Source organism: Bubalus kerabau, chromosome 19 (assembly GCF_029407905.1).
Source record: "Bubalus kerabau isolate K-KA32 ecotype Philippines breed swamp buffalo chromosome 19, PCC_UOA_SB_1v2, whole genome shotgun sequence".
Taxonomy (NCBI): Eukaryota; Metazoa; Chordata; class Mammalia; order Artiodactyla; family Bovidae; genus Bubalus; species Bubalus kerabau.
The window spans coordinates 44741580-44766647 of record NC_073642.1 but is presented as its reverse complement, the minus strand read 5'-3'; the positions used below and the strand labels follow the sequence as shown (position 1 = coordinate 44766647).

Here is a 25068-nt window from a genome sequence, read left to right as displayed (position 1 = left end):
CTGGTATAAAACGGATCAGCTGGTGTTTTCCTAAAACCATTAGTTGCTTTCCAAGCACAGTTCATACCCCCTTTCTGCAAACGAGTGAATAAGGATGTCATTAAAGGCCCTCATTCCCTCCATGGTGTTTCTGGAATTTGCTGGATCCTCTGAAAGCATCAGAGGTTGGCTTTGCCCAAGGCTGTCCCGGGATTCTGAGGAGAGTCCAGGAGAGGCCCCTGTTTTCTAGTTAGCAATTCCCTAAGTAAACAATGAACCCTGGGGAAAGGCACCCAGTTCTTTAGGGAAGAGAGTTCTTTAGTTTACTTTTTATTTGAATGAAATCCTTCAAAACAATGGAAACACTTCTATGTACTCCCAGAGCCTATTATCAAGGTGAATGTGATGAGCTCCGTGTTCAAAGACCTCTTCATCTATGTGTAGAAAACCCTAGACCAGTCTGACAACCTGTATATCAGGATCAAAATCCTGATGGCAACCTATATTCTGAGACCCAGTTTCCTCATCTGTGAAACAACTTCAGAGGCTGGTGAGGGTACTAATGAATGAAATGATATGAATGTAGCATGGTGCCGGGCACACAAGATATGCTGTTCTCTCAGATTAAATATGCAATTACTTCTAACAGGGGTCCTTTTAAATAATTACTGTCATCTTCAGTAGGGAAATAATGCTGTATTATACTGGCTAATAAGGGGTTGTGGAAAAAAAGACATGTTTTAATGGGAGGAAAGATACATGAAGTGGGCCATAGAAAGTGATCTCAATTACTAGAGTGGCACCATCAGGCACCCAAGTCCATGCAGTGCATCAAAAGAATTAATCAACCTGTGACCACAGGCCTGAGAATTAAGTGATGGCTTAAGGATTTCTGGGAGCTAGGTAAATGAGATGAGGCTGCATTTTTTTTTTTTTTTTTTGATGGTGAGTGGTGCTGGTAGAACTCTCAATCAAGGGAACTGACATTTGTTTTCAAAGACGCAAAGCTATAGTTCATGCTTTGACTGTCTGCCGCCTCCCTGGGTATCCAATGTTCTACATTTTAAAACAGAAGAGACTGCTTTATGGGCTGTATATTCTCTTTCATGGGTGCACACATATGAAAGATCCCCACAGTGGTTATTTGGACCGCTTCCATACCATTTAACCTGACTTCTGAAGAGAAATTAGAGACAGGGAGACAGATAGAGTTCAAGTCTTGGCCTCAGTCAAGACACTTACCCTCTCTCTCTCTAAGCTGATACTGCCTGGCACTGGTGGACATGGGCAACACCAGCCTCCCAGAACTGTCCTGAAGCTTCAATGAGACAGTGCTTTCAATGTGCTTTGCACGCCGCCGAGGGTGTAGGAGGTGTTCAATAAATGTTAGCACTCCCTATTATTCCTGGCCAACTCTAGCTACTCATTCTGATGAACTCATCTTCCTGATTCTCTGTGGCCATTGAAGAATGCCTTAGACATAGCCAGGTAGGTATATAGTCATGGTGATAAAATTTTAATAAATACTCTCAAAACTTGACAAATATATTGAACTACTCATTAGATAATAGTGACAGGCTCATGATATCTTCTCCCTGCCTGAACACCCTAAAGCTTGGGTGGGTTATCTTTTCCCAGCGAATCCTTTCCTCTGAATCAAAGCCTGACTGGGAAGGGCGACATTTCTAGTTTGATCCCAACATCTTTAGCGCTTCCCAGTGGACTGGATGTGGGCACCGCCTGTCTTCTTCATGTCTGGGCCGGGGAGAGAGATCACTTTCCTAAACCACTTGACCATCTTGTTCTTTTGTTCCCAACCCCCTCCCCCGCCGCCCCCCCCCCCCAATCCTGTCCCCAAGAAGGAACAACACTGCCAAGCTTCCTTCCCACAGCCACACGTGAGCACCTCCCCTCCACCCCCTCCCCCTGCCCCGGGATTCTCTCTTCCTCACATCAGCCTGATGATAGACTGGTGACTTCTAGGTGAGAGGTCTGAAGGGGCACTGTCCCATCTTCTTGTCCCTTGCTTTGTGCCTAATGAAACAGTGAACTTCTTAACCAGAGGCTAAAAAGTCCTTTTGTAAAAGCTCAGTGTTGAGGAAGGGCTGCCAAGTCACTTATATGATGGGTCATCTTTCTTTAATCTATCCAAGTGAAATCCTCAGGCTTATGAAGTGTTATTGAAGAGTTCTGCAAATTTCTTTTTTGTCTTTTTTCCTCTAGGGAATCTCAAATTCTTATTTGTTCTCTACATGCTTTGTAGACTGAATGTTTGTGTACTTCCTAAATTTGTCTATTGAAGTCCTTACACCCCGACGCCTACCTTGGGATAGTATTTGGAGGTGGGACCTTTGAGAGTAATTAGTTTTAAATGAGGTCATAAAGGTGGAGCCCCCATGATGGGATTAGTGTTCTTATAATATGGAGAAAGATCAGAGCTTGCCCTCCCATATATGAGAACATAGCAAGAAGCCAGGAAGACACCCCCGACCCTGCACCCCCACCTCCCACCCCTACCCCAGCCTGCCACCAAAGGAACGTTGTCAGCCTGCACCTTGATCTTAGACTTCTCGGCCTCCAGAACTGTGAGAAATGTCTGTTGTTTGAGCCACCCGGTCTATGGGGATTTGTCCCAGCAGCCCGAGCTGACTAGGAGAAGGTATTCAATGCCTGTGTGAACACTGCCCATCATAAGGCTGGGCCCTTGCAGTAGTCAGGAAGGGGGTCTGGCTGAGGCATTAGGAGATAGCTCTCGCTGCATTGTTTTGCCAAGAATATCTCAGTCCTGCTCACTCCTTGGGTTCTCGGCCAAAATGGGTCTCAGTTACAGCATATGGATGCCTGGGTATCCTAATTCATCCCATTGTTGTCCCTAATGTAAATCAGGGCAGCAATGTAAATTTCAAATAAAAAGCATGGTTGGTGTCAGTCCAAGCAGCCATTAAAAATAAGATCAGGATTTATAATGAGCCTCATTGGGAGAGTAAAATCCTTCAGACTGCTGAAAACACCGGCCCTTACCAATGTGCAACATACAACAGGGCAAATGAAAACAAAAACGAAGTACCTATTTTCACAGTAAATGATATTGAGGTCCATATTTACTCGAGTGACGAACATATGGCAGTCAATTCTGACTTCATTGATCGTAGGGGGAGGCAGGGCATGAGCCACAACCACGAGCCCCATGATTTGGCTGGGGACGGTCCTCCCGTGGGACAGTGACACCCTCAGTCGTAGCCGGCCCGTTATGTGAATCACCTGGAATAGAACATTAAGTACAGGACACAGTCAAATTTACATCCGGGCTGTAACAGTACTTCTTTTGAGAAATGCAGAATCGCATCTGGAATAACGAATGTTAGCTTGAATCTGGTGTAATCATAAGGGCTGTCAAAGTGCCCTCAGTGTCCTCAAAGCAAGAGACAAAAGAGAAATAGTCTTATACTCTGAGCATTTCTCAGGGCAGCATTATTACTGTGCTATTGCTATTTTTCAGGACTTATTTTTTCTTTTCAGGTTTAGAGGAAGTTCACAACCAGATAAAAGGACAAAGTGAGCCCTGAGCTGCAAACAGAAATGTTTGCATTTTCATCCCTTACTAGTGGACGATATCTGTCCTTCTCCACATTTCTACTGAACGGGATTCCATGGACGTCTCTCTTCAGAAGTGTGGCTCAGAGCTTTCCTTCATTCTCAAAAAAGCCAAAGACTCCAGTGATTTAAGAGATTCAGTGACAATGACATGAATGTGTCCTTTTAAGCATCAACATTCCATGTTAGGCAGTGCTGAGTTACCTGTACATGTAACACCAATCTTTATCACAATGCCCTCTGGGATCAAAGGTCAGAGGACCTCAGCGTCTGATTTGTTCCTTGAGCTCTTACGGCAGTAGATCAGGAAGGCTTGCACCATTTTGGTGACAGCTCCGAAGTACTTGCTCAGAAACAGGAGGGAGAACAGTGTGCTGCGATTTTTGGTTTCTTAGACAAAGTATGCCATGGATAGTCCTGGCCACCCACCCAGAACCAAACAAAGTTGGTTCATCTTCTTCACGTTATTTTCAGTGATATGTTTTTATAAAGCCATCTTTTGAAAAAATTCCTTTGTTTATGAATTGAACACAGGAGATGAGCCACAATGTGAGTTTCCTTAAATAATGTTTTGGGAAAATGAAATCATAAAAAGACAGAAAGAATGAGGATTTGTGTGGCACTGCTTCTGGGTGACAGAAGGCACATATGTATACGTATGTGTGTGTGTACCCTAGTTGGGTTCCTCGCGCCCTGTGACAGCGTGGGGTATCCTCCAAACCAGGTTGTAGAAGTACTTGCCACCATTCCCTGTACCTTAGAGCTCAAGTTTTGTAGCTGGTCGAGTTTCTGTGTTTGGTTTGCCTCTCCAAATGCACCCCTGAGCACCAGAGACACCTTTTGAGAGTCTCCTTTTCCTACTTTGTCGGAGGAAACTGAAGTGGGAAGTGGGTCTCTGACCTCCCTGGAGGGATAAGAACTAGCATCTGCTCTCCTTCCTAGGGGCTTGGCTGGTAATTCCTTTTTCATTGTGTTTTTAAGTTATTCAGTCTTCCAAAAACAAAGCCACTCTGCTGTCAGTCAGGAAGCAGGATCAAAGCTTATGGGGCCGCCCTTCGGAGTCCTGGCTGTTCTAAATGTACTCTTCCCTGTCCTCCTTCATGTTTGAGCCCAGAGCTGTGGATCTGGAAACCAATGAGGAGGATTATTTAGGTTATTTTAGGAGCAGCTTTTTGACCACCCGCATTGAAGTTGACTAAATTCATGCTTAATGCACCTTTGCTTTCAGCTTTGGTCAGACGAGCTGCTTTATGAATATTTGAAAATGTTCCTAGAGGCAAGGATGCTAAAACATCATCACAGACACATATTTTTGCAAGACCTCATTAACTAATAAAGAAATAGCTAAAAGAAATGGGATTAGCTTCACAGGAGGGGTGTTAACAGTCCCTGGTCCTCCTCCCAGCTAGGCTTACATAGATGCTCATTTATCATTATCTGTCTTGTTTTATCAGGAACACTCAGCTTCTTGGAAAAACACAGATCTATAAATGCTCAGGAAAACTCACACCCAGAAATGATATGTTAAATAAATCCCCACTTGGTATTCTCTTCCAAAGCAATTTAAAGGCATCTGGGGTAGCAGACATTTGAGGAAGCCAGGCAGGCTACTGGGGAGCCGTGTGCATGTCAGAGCCACCCGCCTCGGATCTCCTCCAGCTTTGCCCATGGCCACTGAGCTATTGAAAGGGGTCAAAAGTTGGGTTGGGCAGGGACCTAGGTTTGCCATCTCCGGATTTTGTTCTCCTGGAGAAAGCCACTCTACCTCACTGCATCGCTTTCTTTTCTGTGAAATGGGGATAATAATGACTATTCTGCAGTTATGTCATGAAAGTCAAAGGAGGCAGTTGTGGTAAACACTTTCTAAATCGTAAAGAAGTATAAAAATTTTCATTATAATTCTGTTTGCCCTTAAAAATAATAAGGATAAGGACTGATTATACATTTGATCTTGACCACAGGCCAAATAAATAATTATTGCTTTAAAGGATCATGCCATTTGTATTTGGGAGAAAAATTGGGAGAGTCTATTTTAGGTCATTCTCCTTTTCAGTTTTTAAGTGAGGAAAGTGGCTCTGTAACATTCCTCCCCTAACCAGAATCATCGGGCTTGGAAATGGCAAAGAGAGCCTAGAATCCATGTTTCCAGGTTGTGTTTGCCCCTGGAGAAGGAAATGGCAACCCATTCCAGTATTCTTGCCTGGGAAATCCCATGGGCAGAGGAGCCTGGCGGGCTACAGTCCATGGTGTTGCAGACAGAATTGGACCTGACTGGGTACATGTCAGCAGCAGGTTGTGTTTGAGCATCATTTCAACTTTGTTATGCTTTTATACGTTTTAAGTGCATATTCATATCGCACCAAAACATTAGAAGTTTATACCAGATGCCAATTTACTGCCTTAAGTAAACTGTATATGAACCTTTGAAATGATTTCATATACGGCAGAAGCCCAAATTATTTGAAAAGTCTGAGAAACTATACAAACTAAGAAGGGAAAAAAAACCTAAGAAAATCGCCAATGCAATAAACAAAGCAGTTGTCAAGAAATGTCCAAGAACATCAGAGTGTATTTGTCTGAGTGTATGTACATCTGGGGGTGGGGGAGAGTGAGGTGTAAGAGAAGAAAAGATATGTTAGGTCCTGTAATTAATTTTGGGGTTTAAATCATGGTATTTCCCCCAAATCCATTTCATAAGGCCAACAGTTGTTTTTTTTTTTTCCCTCCCATTGTGAGAAGTTATGTTCAGATTTTAGAAACATGGCGAGAACATGTATCCAAACAGTTTGTTTGTTTGTTTTACTTTGTAGTTGCTTTGAAGGCCTGAGGCTGGATAAAAAGTATTATCAGAAGATCTGGGTTCATATCCTAGCTCTGGCACTGCATAGTCATGCAACTATGATGCTCAGGGAATTGAAATGACTTGCTTACTTTCAGGTCAGCATATTAGGGATTAAAAACCTAGTACAGGGAATAAGTACTCTGTAAAGATGTCTTTTATTTTCTTAATGAGGTCATCAAAGGGCACTCTTTTGGTTTTTTAGTTTCTAAAACATATGCAAGGAGTCTTGATAGGTACCAGAGAGAAGACCAAGGTGGATCAAATGTAAACCAGTTCTCAAGAGTTTACAGACTATATACAGTGAGAGGAAACAAACAATTACTCTTAATATATTAAGATTGGGAGACGACATAGGGTCTGCTCAAGCGGTTTCTGCATTCTGGTTATATGACAGAATCTCCTGTGCAGTGTTGTTAAAGCATGGACTCCAAGGCTCCCTGCCCCAGAGATTCTAATTAGGTAGGACTGGGCTAGGGTCCAACGTTTGTTTTTTAGAACATCAAAGGTGATATCTACTACAGGATAGTGTCTGGCTAAAGCATTTGGACTTCTACCAGTGGTTCTCAACCTTACTACACATTGAAATCACCCAGGGAGTGGAGTCCCCACGTCCAAGCTGTATCCAACACCAGTAAAATATGGACCTCTGGGATATAGGGCTGCTGAGAGGATTAAGTAGAAATGTATACAAAGTGCCTGGGTATATGCCTGATACACAGTATATGTTCAAAAAAAAAATACTATCTTCTTAAATAAAAAGTGTGCACCAAAGGAAAGGTATAGAATGAAATTTTGGGGATGTCAGGGTAGGCAGAAAATACTTTTGACTGAATGGATCTGGAAGGCTACATGAAACTGGCACTAAATTAAAACTGCCATAAGATATAATCATAGAATGGTAAGAGGGGTTCCAGATAGAGAAAAGGGCTGGAATATAAAGTACAATAGAAACAAATACAAAAGATAACCTATTGGAGACACCCAGGGAGCCAGGAGCATTTCAGTGAGGGTTAGCAGAAGAGACTGGAGAAGGCAATGGCACCCCACTCCAGTACTCTTGCCTGGAAAATCCCATGGATGGAGGAGCCTGGTAGGCTGCAGTCCATGGGATCGCGAAGAGTCAGACACGACTGAGCGACTTCACTTTCACTTTTCACTTTCATGCATTGGAGAAGGAAATGGCAACCCACTCCAGCATTCTTGCTGGAGAATCCCAGGGACGGGGGAGCCTGGTGGACTGCCGTCTATGGGGTCGCACAGAGTCGGACACGACTGAAGCGACTTAGCAGCAGCAGCAGCAGCAGAAGAGACAGAGATGGGGCAAATACTAGGTACAAGCAGTAGAAGTTGGTAATGGGACCTGGAGAGAAGCATGGTGATTTTCAGCCTGTGTCATAGAAGATGACGGTAGACTAAATGGTGACTGGAAATGCAGGAATTGCTAGCAAAGGGATGAAAAAGATTTCCCCATGGACACTTAGTATTTGAGCAGCCTGGGGAGATGTTGGGGAAGGTGTCCTTCAATTGTTGGAAAAAGGGGTTGAGTGCTTAAGAGATGAGAGATGAAGGTATGGTTGAAGACTTGGTTGGTTGGTTGGTTTGTGCTTCACTTTGTTTTTTTTTGACTGGAGGTGATACTTAAGACCAAGCAATTCAATGGAATTACCAACAGAGAAAACATAGATAAGAGAAGAACACCAAAGGCATCCTCCTACCATGCCAGCCCTTTGAGTATCTGAGGCCTAAAGCAACTTAACTTCTCTAAATTGAATTTCTCTTACTCTATAATGATTACTTTTGCTTAAAAAGTGACCATTTCTGAAAACTCTAAGCCCCCTTTTTCTCCACCCACAATTCCATTCTGGCATAAATGCCAAGTTTGCCACATGGTTGCCAGGCCCCGTGATAATATCCCAAAGAATGGGATGGCTTTTTTGTACAGTTAAGCAGGTGAATGAGAAATGATGTTGAATACAAGTAGATAAACCTAAATACTAATATGATTTCAAGAACCGTGAAACCATAAAAATAGTAATTTTAAAGTGAAAGGAATACTGTGGCTTAGAAATAACATTGAATTGGGAAACAGAACAATTGATTTCAGTTCTGGCTCTGGTGACCTGTGGAACGTCCTCTAGCTTGACCAGAGCAGTGTTTCCTCAGATATAAAAGGGGAAGATAAGAGTCAGGTGCTGATACCTAGGGTTCTGTCTAAGTTCTAGAGAATTCTATGACCTACTGCTCAGTACAGGGGCTCTCACTGTGCTGTTACCCTACCTGCCACTCCCCTGACAGCTCCATGGTGAGGGCAGGAGCTTCTAAGGACAGCTGCAAGCTAATCAATGCAGAGTTTACTTTCAGAATTAATCAGTAGGGGTTTAGGGGTCCTATCTGAGTTGGAACGGTGCTTTTGGTTTTGGCCAACGCCAGGTAAAAATTGCCTCTGTGTCCTAAAGGTTGTGTTGGTCTGGTCTTTAATCTACAGACCTTCTTCAAAAGAGATTTCTGAGTGAAAAGGTTCTTGAACCCCGAGCTCAGTTTTATGTAAGAGCTCAGTTCTTACATTTCCTTTCATTGTTCTTGTTTTATCATAAAGAGCTGTGCAAAAATGCTAAAGCCCATATTTTTCTAAACCCCTTACACAGCACTGCCCAGACACCAGCAACAGTGAAGCAGTAAGCACAGGATTTCTGAGTGGAAATCCCACCATCTTTGATAAAAATGTCCAAATTAGCATCATTTGACAGTTCCACATTGAAGAAATCAGTGTCTGACTTTTAGTTTTCTTCTTGGACACCACAAGTGAGCGTGTGCCATGTAGAGAGTACATGATCACGGAGTTTAGGACGAATGTGGGAGTGTTAACAAGCCATGATTCTTGGACAAATATATATTTCTCTTCCTGCCATATGCTCCTTTCTGTCATCTGTTGGTGATAAACACTTAGATGCGCTCCACTAATATCTTCTCATTATAAACAAGCCCATCACAAAGACCTTGATAAAACCTCCCCTCTGTCAATACTTAAGGAAAGAAAGTCCGTGATGGGAAAATACATCTGGAAGCTATTCTCCATTCTTTTAGGAATAAATCTCACTACTGGCCCTGTGAAACATTTTCTTTATCAAAAGGAAGTGCTAAGTATTATGTGCATTATTTTCCACATAAAATGTAAAGCACAGAATAAGGCTAGGCACATGGAGGAACCAAGAAGCTGCAGGCAGGAAAAAAACTATGATTCCCTAGGTTTAGAGCATCTTCAGAGATTTTTTTTTTTACTTGTCCTTTAAAGGAATCCAAATTTACCTTAAAAACTAAGCTTCCTTCTGGCACTCTGGTCTTTTTTCTTTTATTCCCCTGTAGAGGTCTGGTTCAGCATACAGATCATCAAATCACTAGCTCGGGTGGGAGAGTTAGCTAATTATTTTTAAGTGATGGGGGCTCTGGTGGCCCACAACCTGCTGAAAGATAAGGGCTTAGCTGGGTCTTCTGAATCTAAACATCTAGCCTACAGCCTAACAACTTAATCTAAACCAGCAGGAGAATATCAACCTCATGTAAATTACTTCATGCAAATTTTTAGGGAGTGGGATTTCCTGAATTTAGAGCATTATCATCGGTTGGAGAAAATACCCTAACAGGTCTCTCTGTCCCTGTCTCTTTGACTCCTCAAACCTAAGTCTTTGCACAAGGCCTGAAAAACAAAACCAATTCATCTGAGACCAGGAACTTGTCCATAGAGGCAGACACTGGGGAGGAGAGGGCTCGCAGCTGAAGGAAGTGCCTTTGGGCTTTGTGAGGGGCAGGAGAACAGCAGTGTTAGTTCCCTTCCCTTTCCAGCATCTCAGATTTTATTTCTAGAAACTGACTGGCTTCTAGGAATGTTTGTCATAATTCACAATGAAACGTAAGCAATTGGGGATAAGAAAGGACAGAAGAGGGATAAGTTGACTTCTCAAGGCAGAGGTGAGATTGAGGGTGAGGGGAGAGGTCCAGGGGGAAATTGGGTCTTGGCAGGGAGCAGGTAAAGATGCACGCCTCTTCCAGGGCCAAAGGAGATGCAACAGAGGAGAGGTGGACGTGGAATGTCATCATCAACTAGGTCTAGAGGTGCTGACCAATTCAGGAACCACGTGGCTGGTAGGAGGCTTTCTGAAAGATTGTCCCTAAAAATTTCCTTAAGAGCAGGGCTCTTCAGGCTTGGGTAGGATTTAGCACTTAAGGCTAGAGGACTAGCTAGAACTGGAGAGAGTTTTAGATGGGCTCAACTTAAGGGCAGCTCTGGTGGTGGAGAAGAAAGGAGGTGAGGCTGGGTACAAGGGAAGTATTCAGGGCAAAGTTAAGGAAGAGGAACCCCAAGCAGTTCTCAGGTAGAAGGACGACAATGAGAAAGTGTGAATTCCCAGGGACTCCATTTGGTTTGACTGTTAAAGAGATGAGCAGGAGGGGGAATGTAATTTGAGTACAACCAGTTGATGCTTGGTCTGATGGCTGAAAAGATTCACCAAGGGTGGGTTGCAGAAGTGGACAGACCTAGAGCTGTAGGTAAGGGCATTCCCAACTCTGGTAGGCAGAGGAAGGAAGGAAGCCAGGGGCTGATTTCTCTGTTTTCACTGAGATTCTAAGGTCCTGAAAGCAAAGACTCATGATGCATAAACATGAGGAAGGGGGCATTCTTCCTCTTACAGCCGAAGTCAACTTGCTCTGTCCTATACGCAAATAACTAAATGAGCCAGGCACACGGGGGAAACATATTTTGCTCTTTAATTGGAAAGCCCACAACACCTAATGCTGATATCAGGGATTTATTTAAAACCCCAAACCCTCTAGGGTTAGTGTTTTTTAAGTCTGAGCATGTACAAGAATCACTTGGAGAGCTAGATCCAGGGCAGGAATACAGATGCAGATGTAAAGAACAGACAAGTACATGAAGGTGGGGAGTGGGGAGGGTGGGATAACTGGGAGATTAGGTTTGACATAAATATACTACCATGTGTAAAATAGCTAGCTAGAGGGAACCTGTGATATAGCACAGGGAGTTCAAGGTGGTGGGAGGGAGAGGACATATGTACACATATGGCTGATCCACCTTGTTGTACAGCAGAAACTAACATGACATTGTAAAGCAATTATACTCCAATTAAAAAAATAACACACACACAAATAATAGAGAGTCCAGGGTTCTATGCCCCAAACTCTGGATTCTTTAAAGCTAGAAAGGAACCTGGAAATCTGCGTGCCTCCCAGCATTCCAAGGGCTTTTATGCCAGTGGTTAGCATAGCCATCCTTTCAGTTTTGTTTGAAGGGCAAGCCATTGGGTCACAAAGTGGGGCTTCCCTGGTGGTTCAGCCAGTAAAGAATCCACCTGCAATGCAGGAGACCTGGGTTCAACCCCTGGGTTGGGAAAATCCCCTGGAGAAGGAAATGGCAATGCACTCCAGTAATCTTGCCTGGAGAATCCCATGGACAGAGGGGCCTGGCGGGCCATAGTCTCTGGGGTCGCAAGAGTTGGGACATGACTTAGTGACTAAACTACCACTCTTGGGTCCGTCTAGCTGCATCTTTATCTAGAGCTGAATGGATCTAGACATCTTAGAAAAATGACCCAGTGGCTTATCACAGACTGCTTCCTAAATGAGCAAAGAAAGATGTACATTTATGGTTAAATCAGGGCTGAAAACCCCTCTACTCTGTAAACACAACCCCTTGTCTTGGTTCCCTGGAAGTGGAGGATCAGCTCTTGATAAGCAGAAACCCTGGGCTCATGTGGGATTGGGGCGTGTTTTCTGTGCACAGGGCTGCCTGAGGGAGGCGCTGGGAGCCCTGCCAAGGCTCCTTTACTTGTGGGCTGCAGTGTTGTGCCCCACGCGTCTCTGGGGAGGTGGAGCTCTGCCAGTCCCTTCTCCCTAGCCCAGCCTGCCCCTGGCTTAGCTCCTGATTAATTCAGGGGAATCCTGGGAGGTTAACCCTTAATTTGATGGCTCCAGTGGGGAGCTTGAGAGATTGGTGGTAATTTATCACCCTCAGGTTTTTTTTTTTTAAATGTATAAACATTTTCCAAGGCAACACATAAAAAATTATTTTTAAAATCCACATTTAAAAAACATTAGCCACAGCATTCTTTTCTTACATGACTGTATCCTCCAAACACAGCAATTGCTTCTCATCCATCTCTGTTAACAAGCTTCAAATATAAAACATAAAAAATGTAACTACAATTAGAGCCTTAGATTCTCAAAATGTGGTCAGACTCCATATTTGTTTCCTATTCCTTTCGGAGAAAACAGTCTTTCTTCTACCAGAGATAAGATTTTTTTTTTTTTATTGGGATAGTTTAACTAAGCTGAAGAGATTTCCTTAACGAGATTATGTAAATGTATGCCAAGGCTATAAACCACATTTTCTCAGAGAGTGGAACACTTCAAATATCATTTAATCAAACAGGACCATGGGTAGAAACACCTTTATAAATTGTTAAGGGGCAAAGCAAGAAGGCTGAACTATACACATCTGATCAAATTTCGTTTCATTCAGTTACTTTATTAAAGTCTCCTAGAGAAGGACAGAGGAACACTACCTCTGTGGAGGGCAGCATTTTTAGTCCTCTGTCACTTGATGTGGAGGAGGGATATCGCCCCTCACGGCCCCTGGAGGCCCCTATGGCTTAATGTCGCTGACTTGAGGGTAGAGAGGCAGTTCTTCCCAGTGTAACTGACTGCAATTGTATTTGCATTAAAGAGAAAAAAAAAAAAAAAGACTCGGAATTAGACTTATGCCAAGTGATCCTTCACCTATAGATGCCTGTGGAAACACTATATCATATTCTTTCTTTTCTTGAGCACTCACGAGCTCCTATTAGGAAACAGCTAATTCAGATATTTTCTGTTTTTTATCCTTGCTCCATTCATCTTTGTCGAAGGCATGTTTTACGTCAATTTCTTGAGTTTAGTGACATGTCTTGCTTTAAGTTAGTCTCGCACACCTTTGTTTCTGTTGGCTAACGGAACTTATACCCGCTCTAATCTGCGGCAAATGGCCAGAGATAGCTGTGGACCTTGCTGAGTGCTTGTCTGTGTGAAGAGAGTAGCTCCAAAGAGCTCTCTGCTCTCCTGAGAAAGGTTAAGGCAGCTCTTCTCTGTCCCCGGGTTCCCAGGTGGTACTAGTGGTAAAGAACCAGCCTGCCAATGCAGGAGACATCAGAGAGGCATTTGGTCTCTGGGTAGGGGAGATCCCCTGGAGGAGGGCACGGCAGCCCCCTCCAATATTCTTGCCTGGAGAATCCCATGGATAGAGAAGCCTGGTGGGCTACACTCCTTAGGGTTGCACAGATTTGGATGTGACTGAAGCGACTTAGCACACAGGCACTCTGTCCCCTCCACCTGGCCTGAAGGTCTGCAGAATAAATGATTACATTTTGTTAAGAAGGAAAAGCCTTCAGAGGAAGAGCTCCAAGATATGGGAGTCAGCTCCTCCTCTCTTCCTCAGTGGCAGAGGATACAGAAATAAAGACAATTATCCACGTGGATGGGTAGACCAGTCCTTGTGGAAGGGCAACTCTGCTGTCTCAGGAGCTGAAACATTTTTTTTTTTTAAAGCAGCCGTTCCTCTTAAAGGGAAAACACACACATACAAGGACTTGAATTTCTGATAATTAAGAAAAACCTGAACGCAGACAGATGGGTCCTAAATATTGTGGAACAATGAAAGTCCTGACATTCCCCAAGTTTAGACATGAAACTCCTTACAGATCAAACCTAAAAGTGATCCCTTCCCAGGAGGCTGTTGTAGGTAACATGAACTCTTCAGGAATGCAAGAACAAGGAATTCTCTTAAGCTAGGCACTTTAGACCCAAATAGGTGCAAGAAACAAAGAATGCACAGTAGGAGCCAAGGTGCCTCACTTTTTCTGGCACACTCAGGCAATGTTCAGTTCTGTGTTTGCAGTGAGGCGCTCGGTTCTCTGCATCAATTTCCTCACTGGGAGACCGAGTGGGCTTAACTACATGGGGTCTGAGACCCTTCCTTGCTGTGGTGTCTGTTAAATCTGGCATGTTTAAACATGAAGCTTTGAGCCATCATCAAAGCCCTAAACCTCTATAACTTCCCATCTGTATTATCTTGGTTCCATTCTTCGTGAGGCCTGGATGTTACGTGTTAGGCATTGATTAGGAAAGGACATTTTCTGAAATGTTTCTCAACCTGCCCTCCGTCTGCTATAGCTGATATTTTATAAGGCTGCTTCATTCTGCCCTATATCTCATCCTTAATGAGAGCAATTTCTAGGAATGACAGGCCTCTCAAAATGTCTTGCTTTGTGGAGTGAATGAATCCACTCCCTGCCAAATCCTCTTTGTGTGTGTACCCCCAGAGAGACAGTGCACTGGGGCTGGGGGAGTGCTTTGCAGACTACCTCGTGCATCCGCCCACCTTACAGTCGTGGAGACTGAGGCTCAGTGAGGTGAAATGTCTTGCCCAAGGACGCACAGCCAGTGAGTGGCAGACACAGGAAGAAAAGAGGTCTCCTCATCTCTCACCCAGGGCCCCTCTCCTGTTCAGCAGTGCATTTCTGGGGGAACGTTCCGCCCACTTTTCCTCTTTTGTTTTCCCAAATATGTCTCTATCTCTATATAAATAACTTGATGAAAACTTAGGATTTTAACCTTCAAAGGACCCCATGGCACTGACATGGGTTATTATCCATTCAGCATATGCAGTTCAGAACGCTCATATGACTTGTGTGCGTGTCACCAGCTCATTTGCTGCATTTGGTTTATTCAGCCATGATTAGAGATAGTCATTTACAGTCACACATTTGGAAACTCTTTAACAAGCTTCTAGCAGTTTCCTTTCCAGAGCTGTTTAAATAGATGAGGGTGTGGTATCAGCAGTTTCCTCCATCCTACTGATTATCCCTGTTAAGCGTACGTCTTTACCAGAACTTCCATTTTGTAGAAAGGCTTTTTGAAAAAAGAGAGAAAACAACCCAAAGATGCACACATCCCGGAGCTGATCAGTCATCATTTCAGGAAGACAGACTAAAAAATTAAAATTGAAACCACCACACTATAACCTGAAAAATTCCCTGAAAAAAAAAAATCCCCCTCCCTCTTTTCATTTTAAAGAATATTTTTTGAAGTAATTGGCACAAAGACTGTTCTGGTGCAGATTGCTGCAAGTGTGCTCTTGGCAAGAACATCAGAAGCACTAGAAAAACTTTAATATGCTCGAGAAGCCAAATACAAACTGACACCAGGAACTCAAGTGTGGGAACAAACAGGGGAAAAAAGAGAGCATCTCAATTTAATACAAACCTACATACAAAGGGACCAATTTCTCCGATTCATGGTTTAGCATACAATGCAGCTGTCCTCTGAGTGAATACAGAATAGTTATACATAAGAAATTAGAATTATCAATTCGAGGGAATTTCTCAAGAGTCCTTTTGATATGTAATAATGCAACTATGATGCCGAAGAAATCCAGGCATCAATGCATTAAATGACATCACGTTGGAATCTGTTTAGAAAAGGAGGGTTAAAACTTAGAGAAGGGTGTCTTTGATTTGACCTCTGGAGCAGAGCTCTGCAGCGAAACTCAAAATGAATAGCTTTACCCCTACCTGTAGTCTTGCTTTCCATGTCTTTAAAATATAAGTTTGGATACATGTAGCACAGGGGGGAAATAATTCTAGAAGTGTCTCCTACATGGCACGGAATGGGAAGAACTGTGGACCTTTGCAGTCTGCAGGATACAGGGAGAGTCTTCCATTCTTTTTATACCATTGAATGTAAGACGAGAACTATTAAAATAATTTTTTTTCCTTCCTCAAGTCATCATCATCTTTGCTATTTTATGGTAAGGATTCAAGGATTTGGAGATTTTCTGCATCTTTCTCCATCCACATTTCAAATTTATCCCTGATTGTGACCAACACTTATTTTACCCTGAAACTGAAAAGATGGCTCCATTTTCACAGTCTTGCTAAGTAAGATTTCTCCTGCAAACCCCTGGAGTTCAAACGTGCTATAGTTTTTTTTTTTTTTTCTTGGAGAACGTTTGAAGTCCCCTTTAAAAATAATGCCTGGAGGATATTTTTCCCTAATACCATTTAAAGAAACTTGAAAGCATATGGCTCTCTAAGCGCACAGGGTTCTAATGAAGTAATCAGCAATACTGCTCATATGCAGACTTGCACCAGAAGCGATCCTACCCAGCCCACATCAGTCTTCGGCATGAAGTAAAATCCTGCAGAAACCCCTTTCCTCCACCCGCCATGTAAAGGCTTAGCAAGCCAGGGTTCTCAAGCGGTGACTTTCAACTTTTGAAGGATGGAAGGTGGTAGAGAGGTTGTGTTGGGATCAGAACTGTCAGGAGCAAAGGAAATCAATCTAGTAGCTTGTAAGGCAACTCAAGACAAATATTCCTCAGTCCCACAGCCTCCCTTCATAGCATGGGAGGAGAAAATAAAGTTTCTTTATAGGGTTCTATTTGATGTAGTCCCTCTAGCTCTGCCATTACCTTAGGTGATTCTCTACACAGCCAGCCAAGACTAAATAAAACAAAAACATGGGATATTAATGCACTTTCCCTGGAACTGGAAAGAGCATGCTGTTCTCCTGCAGTTTTGCAGTGGATTCTCTAAATCCATCACAATTAAAATCCCACTTCTTCAGGCACAACCTCATTAGTGCTGAAATATCACATCTTGAGCTATTTCCTTGGGATTTTAGCAAAACAAGTAATGATTCTTTTGATTATAGGAGTGACTTGTGCTATCATGACTGCCAAGTAAGTATGCAACTGTTTAAAAGAACCAGAATCAGCACTTGATTTTTTTTTTTTTTAAATTCCTGCCTTGGTTTAGGCAGACATAACCCCACCCCAGCCCTCCTCACCCACAACATCCTCTGCTCCATAGCAATGGCAAAGGGAAGAATAAGGTGAGCAGAGGGCTGGCAGATGTATGAGTGACTCAGCTTCAAGGGCAGTGTCTTACTCTTCTCCTGGTCTATAACTGGTCAGATAATGCTTCTCAAACATCCAAATGCTCCTGCAGCATTTGATGTATCCCATTCAAACTCCATGATTTCATTCATCCCAAAAGTTTTGCTGAGATGAATCTATCGCTGGGCACTGTTCTTGGATCAGGGGTTATAGCGATGAAAAGGACCCACAGAGGAGAGGGATAAGATCTGAGAAATGTCTCTGGCTGTTGTCAGTGGCTGCTCTGGGGGCCTGAGTGCAGGCAGGAAGACCAAATAGGAGGCTCCTACAGAAGTCCTGGTTGGGGAGATGATGGCGGTCCAGGAGGAAATGATGGGAAGTAGTTGGGTTGTGGATTTTGAAGGTAGAGTTGACGGAATTTGCTGATGTATTAGATAGGGTCTGAGATCAAGAGTGGACTCAAAGGATACTCCTAAGCTTTTGCTCAGGATGGAAGATGGTGCCACTTACTGGAGTGGAAAGGACTGGTGGATGGCAAAACATTGAAGGGGTGGGTTTTGTTTTGGTTCTGTTAAGATTGAGCCATTGTCAACATCCAAGTGAAGATTCCAGTAAGACATAGAAGTTGAGATGTATGTCTTTAGTTGCTTTTTCAGAGTGAATTCAGAAATCTTCTACATGCTAAAACATAAATAGTTCTAGAAATTTTACCCATATCCTTTATGATAAATGCTATTGGAAACAGAAGGAATTAGTGATGTGCCTACTCCAATCCCTGGTTTTTCTAGTCCACATCTGAGAGGACAGAGGGGGAACAGTCTGATAAAATACACCATTGAGTCAGGACCAAAGAAAAGCACAGTGGGCCAGGTGAACAACCACAAAAGTGCTCCAAGTTATAAAGCCTATGAAGCCTGCAGATACTTGCGCAAGACAAATTCTATCCTTTCTATTTTCTCCAAGTATCACTTCCAAAGCATCTGTCTTTTTAAGCAGGGGGACAAATTTTCTAATCCAGGCCAGGAGACTAAATCCAGGTATCCCAGGCCGCGTTTGGCGACATATGGGAAAGTACAGAGGCACTGCGTTTACGAAGATTCAAATTTAATGTTCCAAGAAGGCAAACACAGTCACTCAGTCCTGCTGCTCCCCGCTTTGTCCCATCTCTGGAATACGTCTGAGTTTATGACCAGGAGAAAGACAATGTATAGAGGTTACTCCTGCAGAAGACTGGCAAGTGTTTAGAGAACATTGGTCCACGTGGCCAGGGCTCTCCTTCCAAAAACATCTGTGCAGAGTACTCTGGGTGGCACACTCCCCCAAAGCAGTGACCTTCTCCTTGAGCTCCCAGAGAACTGCTATTTGTATTTGATTTCCTTAATCCCACTAAAGCAGCAAAGGCGGCTTAGGTGGTAATTTATTTATAAGAAATTATAATAAAGCTTCAACAATTTGAATGCTGTGTGAAAAGTGGGAGGCAGATCGTACAGAGGCAGGATAGTCAAACTTAGAAATGAGTGTTATGACAATTTTTTGGTTTATCTACCCTTGGAATCAATTTTGTCATTTTTAATTGACCGATTTTCCCTTGTTTGCTTAACAATTTATTAATTGATTGCTATGCTCATGCAATTAATTCAAAAGCTGGCAAGTTTAACACAGAAAAATTAATTTTCTTTTACCAACATGCCACTTAAAATACCGTTTTGGAAGCCTGGGTTACCAGAAAATTACCTTCAAATTAATCAACACGGAAATTAGATGGTAGTGTCCCTTGACATCTGTCAATCCAAAATATGTCAGTTTCTTCCTTTTGTTTGAATGGGCTTTTTCTGCTGAGTAAGGGATTAAAAAAAACAAAAACACACTGGATATTAAAGCAAACGTACTTTGCATCTTAAAAGGCAGAGAAAGGGAAGCACTTTCTTTATATAATTGTTGTTGTTTAGTTGCTCAGTCGTGTCCAACTCTTTGCTACCCCATGGACTGTAGCCCACCAGACCCCTCTGTCCATGAGATTTCCCAGGCAAGAATACTGGAGTGGATTCTATTTCCTTCTCTAGGGGATCTTCCTGACCAAAGGATTGAACCCAAGTCTCCCACACTTCCCAGGTGGCACAGTGTAAATAATTCACCTGCAAATGCAGGAGGCGCAGAAGATGCAGGTTTCATCCCTGGGTTGGGAAGATCCCCTGGAGAATGGAAAGGCTACCCACTCCAGTATTCTGGCCTAGAGAATCCATGGACTGTATAGTCCATGGGGTCACAAGAAGTCAGATACAACAGAGGACTTTCACTCATGAATATAAAGCTTATTGCCTTCTTTCCTAAGCAGCTCTTTTGCAGTTTGAACCCTTAGTAGGTGCTACCATTGTGCCAGGCCTTATGGGAACAGACTTAGGGACATAAATATAAGCCCAGCCCTAAAGAATCCCTGGAAATGCAAAGCGTATGGGGGAATGTCCTGGCTAGGCACAGTGGGGAGGGGATTTAGGAGGAGGCAGCCCTTGAGCTAAATGTTTATGGACCAGTAGGATCTGATTGGTCTGTAAGGCCAAGAGCTACTATAAGCCAAAACCAAAGATACAAGACTGCTGTTGGCATGTAGGAATTGAGAGGAGGGCAGAGACAGAAGAGAGGAGAGTAAGGGGGAAAGGCTGGGGCACAGAAAACTGGCTGGATGGTAGAAAGCAGTGATTGCCTTGCAAAGGAAAGATGACTATTTTGTAGACAAAGTGGGAACTGCTTTTAAAGAAAAGATCATATGACTTGAGATATAGGAAGAAAACCATAAGGGAGGGCACTCATTCAGTAATTGATTCACTCATTCATTCATTCAAATGATCAGTGTTTACGTAGCCTTCATCAAGCAGTGCTCTGTGCCAGGCACTGGGTCTATCATAGTCATTAAGGAGCTCACCTCCGTCTAGCTGTACTTAGAGTGTGAGTGGACTATATCAGGAAGGTGAATGAAAGGAATGGCTGGCAGCCTGTGGGCATGAGGGTAAAGGAGAAATGTGGGTAAGGCTAGTGTTCAGCTCTTACTCAGGCTAGAACTTTGGACCACTCTCTGTTTTTAGTAACTCTTCCATTTCATCAGTAAGACTCAAAGTATGGAGTGCATCATTTCTCTTGGGCTCATCTTTGATCCTCTGTTCCCAGAGCCAATCCACCAACAAGGCTTGAGAATTCTTCCTTTACCATGTCTCTTACTACTGATGTTATATCTGGGCAACTTGGTGGGCAGCTTCCTAACTGGGCTGTCTTATTTTTTTCCCCACACTGGCCCATCTGGCATTTTGGTGCCAGGTTCACCTTCCTGAAGTATTTTCACACAGAGGAAAGCAGACCAGGAGTGACATGGTCTCCTTCATCTCCTTGTGGTGGAATTTTGGAGCAACCCCACAACCTCAGCCAGCCTCCGATTCCCCTGTGTCATATGGGCACGAGCATCCTTACCACCGCTACCTTACGGAATTGCTAAAAGAACCAAATGAGGCAGGCAGTGCATCTAAGATACCTTGAAAACATACAGCATCATTTAGATAGAAACTATTATAATTATTACTCTTACTATTCAATATTCAAGAAACTTGATTCTGGAATAAAAAAAATTTGGCCCCTTTAGCTTCATGAAAGTCTTGGGACCATTTAGTTAGAGTGTTTATAACCTCATTTTCCATAACTTCCCTCCCTAGACCCCAAATGCTTTGCACATCAACTCCCAAGCTGCCTTGCATTCAGCTTCTCTGTACCTTTATGCACACACCACTCAGACCAGGAATTCCTTCCCTATCCCCCTCCATCAGTAATAATAATAATCACTTGTCAAGATATATGTCAAATCTCTTCTCTTCTTTGGCTACTCTATCCCGAAGTTGTCCCCTTTCCTTTGAATTTCTACTGTTGTTTCTACTGCCCAATCAACACTAGAGATGTGTACCCGGGATTGTTCTTTTCCTGTCTCTCCCTCTGTCTCTCTCTGTGCCTTTAAGGCACAGAATGTGTCTTTTATTTCTCTACCTACCTCCCAGAACACAGACCAAGGGAGGTACTCAACTGATGAGCAACTGCTTGGACACTACATCTGTGTACTGGGTGAGAGCCCACCGTCCCTGACCTGCTTTGCTTCTTTTGATCCTCTAAAGGAGTAGCCTCTAAAGGAGGTAGAGCAGCTATTTCCATTTGGTAGATAAGGACCTGGAGGCCACAGAGACACAGTGTCTGTGATTCCAGAGCTGAAATACAGCTCCGATGGTCCTCTAGGTTCGCCCTTTCCATGGACCATCCTGTATCTCCTGCCACTCTCAATTCCTCTTCTGATCCAGCTGAGTCTAGAATTGTCCACTCCTCCCTTAATGCTTGAAAAAATTTCAATACAAAATTATCTTTAGAAAATATATACTGGTAAGATTCCCCTTGTGGTATATTACTCCTGGAATACAACTAGATACTTCAAGAAGCCACCCTGTTGGAACCATAGGAAATGTCCAGTGAGTTTGGCTTTTTCTTGCCCTGAAGAGCACCCTTATTTCTTTTTCGGGGATCATAAAGTGTATTACTAGTTATTGACTCTGGTAACTAAACACTTGATCTCAATGCAAAGAGCAATATTTAAGGTGTCAATCACTAAACAAATTCACAGTTGGCTACTATTAACATTAGAAAGCTAATAACAATAACCAAAGTGAGCACCATCTTTATGCAGCCTGATCACATCAACAGTGGATTCACGGCCACTTCCGGAATCCGTTTCCCTGAGGCAACCCACAGCCCCCACTGTGAGGATGGAGCCATGGCGGTGACTTCCAGACATTTCCTCCTCCTCTTGAGAACAGACTTTCTGTCCTGTGTCCTCTGGGACGACCCAGAGGGATGGTATGGGGAGGGAGGAGGGAGGAGGGTTCAGGATGGGGAACACATGTATACCTGTGGTGGATTCATTTTGATATTTGGCAAAACTAGTACAATTTTGTAAAGTTTAAAAATAAAATAAAATAAAATAAAAGAAGTAAAATGGGTAATCTGTAGGCTTCTATTAATATTAAAAACAACCTTTCTAAACAAAAGTATATGCATCAAGGTCAGAAATAAAATGGGGAAAAGCTCAATTTGTAGTGATAAACATGAGCTAAGCCAATATCTTCTGAAATGCTAAAAAAAATCCTAGATTTTACCGTTATAATCCAATAAGGATAATATTGGCTACTAACAGAGACTTGGAGATTTCAGAACATTTTCACTCATTTAACCTCATAATAACTCTATTTCAGAAAGGGTGCTGTTATTTGCTTTCCACAGATTGAGGGAGGCTAAATGAGTTCCCTAAGATCAAATATATACCAAATGGCAAGTGAGAGTCAAAGTGTTAGTTGTTCAGTTGTGTCCAGCTCTTACCAAACGGCAAAATCAGGACTAAAACCTACATTTGTTACTTTTAAGACCATGGCTTAGTATATTCTACCAAGTTACCAAAAATACTATTTACAAGATTATTTTTGGTATTAGTCATTACATATATGGGATTTCTCTGGTGGCTCAGAGGTAAAGAATATAACTGCAATGCAGGAGACACAGGTTTGATCCCTGAGTTGGAAAGATCCCCTGGAGAAGGCAACCCACTCCAGTATGCTTGCCTGGGAAATCCCATGGACAGAGGAGCCTGGTGGACTGCAGTCCATGGGGTCACAAAGTGTCAGACAGGACTGAAGAGACAGAGCACGCATGTAGGCATTACATATATGAGAGCTATTTACAAATATCTGTGTTGATGATGACTTCCAGCTTTTAACAATTTACAGATTATTTCTATTAATTTTCTTGGTAGCTATTGGACAAAAACAATGACTATTACATAACTGATAGCTGTAGAGAGTTTAGATTTCAATGACATGTGACTCAGTTTCTGTACAAATATTTTAGTCTCCAATTAATTTTTATACAACTCACCAAATGGATTCTGTGGTAGTCTTCACCAATCATAAACATCCCTACCGAATTGTCTATAGTTATTTTGGAAAAATATAGAGCAATCCTTCTATTTATCCACAGGCTCACTTTTCTGTCTTCCTCTGATTTATAAAAGATACTACAAACAGTTCTGGGAGTTCACTAGCATTCAGTCCTTTTAAGAATTCTGGTTTTCTAAGCGATATGTTCAAATTCCAACATGAGCACTAGAAATAACAGAGTTCACCAAATTAGAAGTAGCAGAAGTGTTAGGGCTCCCTTCTGCCTTTGGCAGAACCATCAGGCAGAGCTTGGAAGCAAGTCCTTGTCTGTGAATGACTTTTCATTTCTAAGAAAAGGAAGCAAGGTGGGACACTGCAGGTCTTTCACTGGGACGCCATTCGCCTTCTGCTGTAGTCTGTGCCCAGATAGGCTAGTGAGGTGCCAGGTGTGGGCACTGATGGTGAGTGCCAATGGTGCTAATAGTAACCAGATACACAGAGGGAGAGGCTTTTTGTCAGGTTTCCTCTGGAGCTGGAAACCTCCTCTTTGGGCCTGGTACCCTGCTTGTGTTGTCTAGCACTCACCCCCATGGTTGGCCCTGGGCTTCTCCATTTGGCTAACTCTGCATGCCCATACCTAAAGACTTGTCCTGCAATACTGTTGGTCTCTCATGTAAGACCTCACATGGCAGTTAATAGACCCCAAACATCCCAGTAAGAAATGTGCATATTTAAGAAGGTCCCAATAGTCTGTTAAGTCAGCCCTTCCTCACAGTAGTCAAGTACCACATCTATGGACCTCTCAACTCTACAGTTCTATGTTTCTCAAGAGACAATGGGAAAAAACATATAGGCAAAGAATCTCAAAAGAATTTGTGGTATTTGTCCTTGGGGACAAATGGACAGTGAGGATGCTCTGTCATTCTCTGAGATGGATTGTCTATTTGTGCCTCTGTATTTTTTGAAAATTCAATGGGAAGGGAATGGGGACACAGACCCCAGGATTGATGTGAAATATCACCTGTCCACGCTTCACTGAAGCCCTGGCCTCCCCAGGCTCATATTATCACCTCAGAGCCAACATTCTGGGGCTGACCCCAGGCCACTGCCCCTCCCAACGCGTCCCCCGCCCCCCCACTCCTAAGGATCCTATGAAAGTGAGGTCAGAGAGGAGAGGAGACTAGAATGAACAAAGGACCTCCTTGGCCAGTGAAAATTGTCTTTCATGTCATCATCCCTTTCCATGTTCCTCTCACTGCTCCATCTTCCTGAAGTCTCTCTGCTTACTCTGCCAACACCCATGATCCCAAACCACAGTCTGTTCCATCCCCATGCCCTGCCTGTGTTCTTAGCGCATCAGAGAAAAGAAGAGCCCTTTAATATTAGATGGTACTGCTTCACCACTCCACAGACTACTGCTGTCTTAGTTTCTTTCATTCCTTCCTTCTATCTCCAGCCTCCCGGGCCCTGCTCGTGGGGTTCCGGGGCAGGTCTCAGTGCTGTTTCTCCTGCTGTTCTTCTCACTGGTTACATTAGTTTCTTAACAGGCATGTTATCAACTCCAGAGTAACCAATTTTCCTCTTTCCAAAAGTCTGAACTGACAAGAGATATCCTGGGACTGACCTAGGAACAGCAGGAAGTCAAACTTCAGGCAGCGGTAACTTTTCCCTAGAAAAAGACAGCTCCGTATTTTGTTGCTCTTGTAAGATGGACATCTGCCCATACTTTAGGTGGCAAAAAGTTTTAAAAAGGTGAG

The 25068-nt window shown here is 43.1% G+C and overlaps 1 protein-coding gene across 1 annotated transcript in view; it reads right to left on the bottom strand.

Moving 5' to 3' along the window:
- The window catches only part of NPAS3 (neuronal PAS domain protein 3), an 841230-nt gene that overhangs the window by 28582 nt on the left and 787580 nt on the right, over window positions 1-25068 (bottom strand). Inside the window, exon 9 of the mRNA XM_055555517.1 lies at window positions 3047-3240. Coding sequence (XP_055411492.1) covers window positions 3047-3240 — 194 coding nt within the window. The remainder of the gene's footprint in view (window positions 1-3046; window positions 3241-25068) is intronic.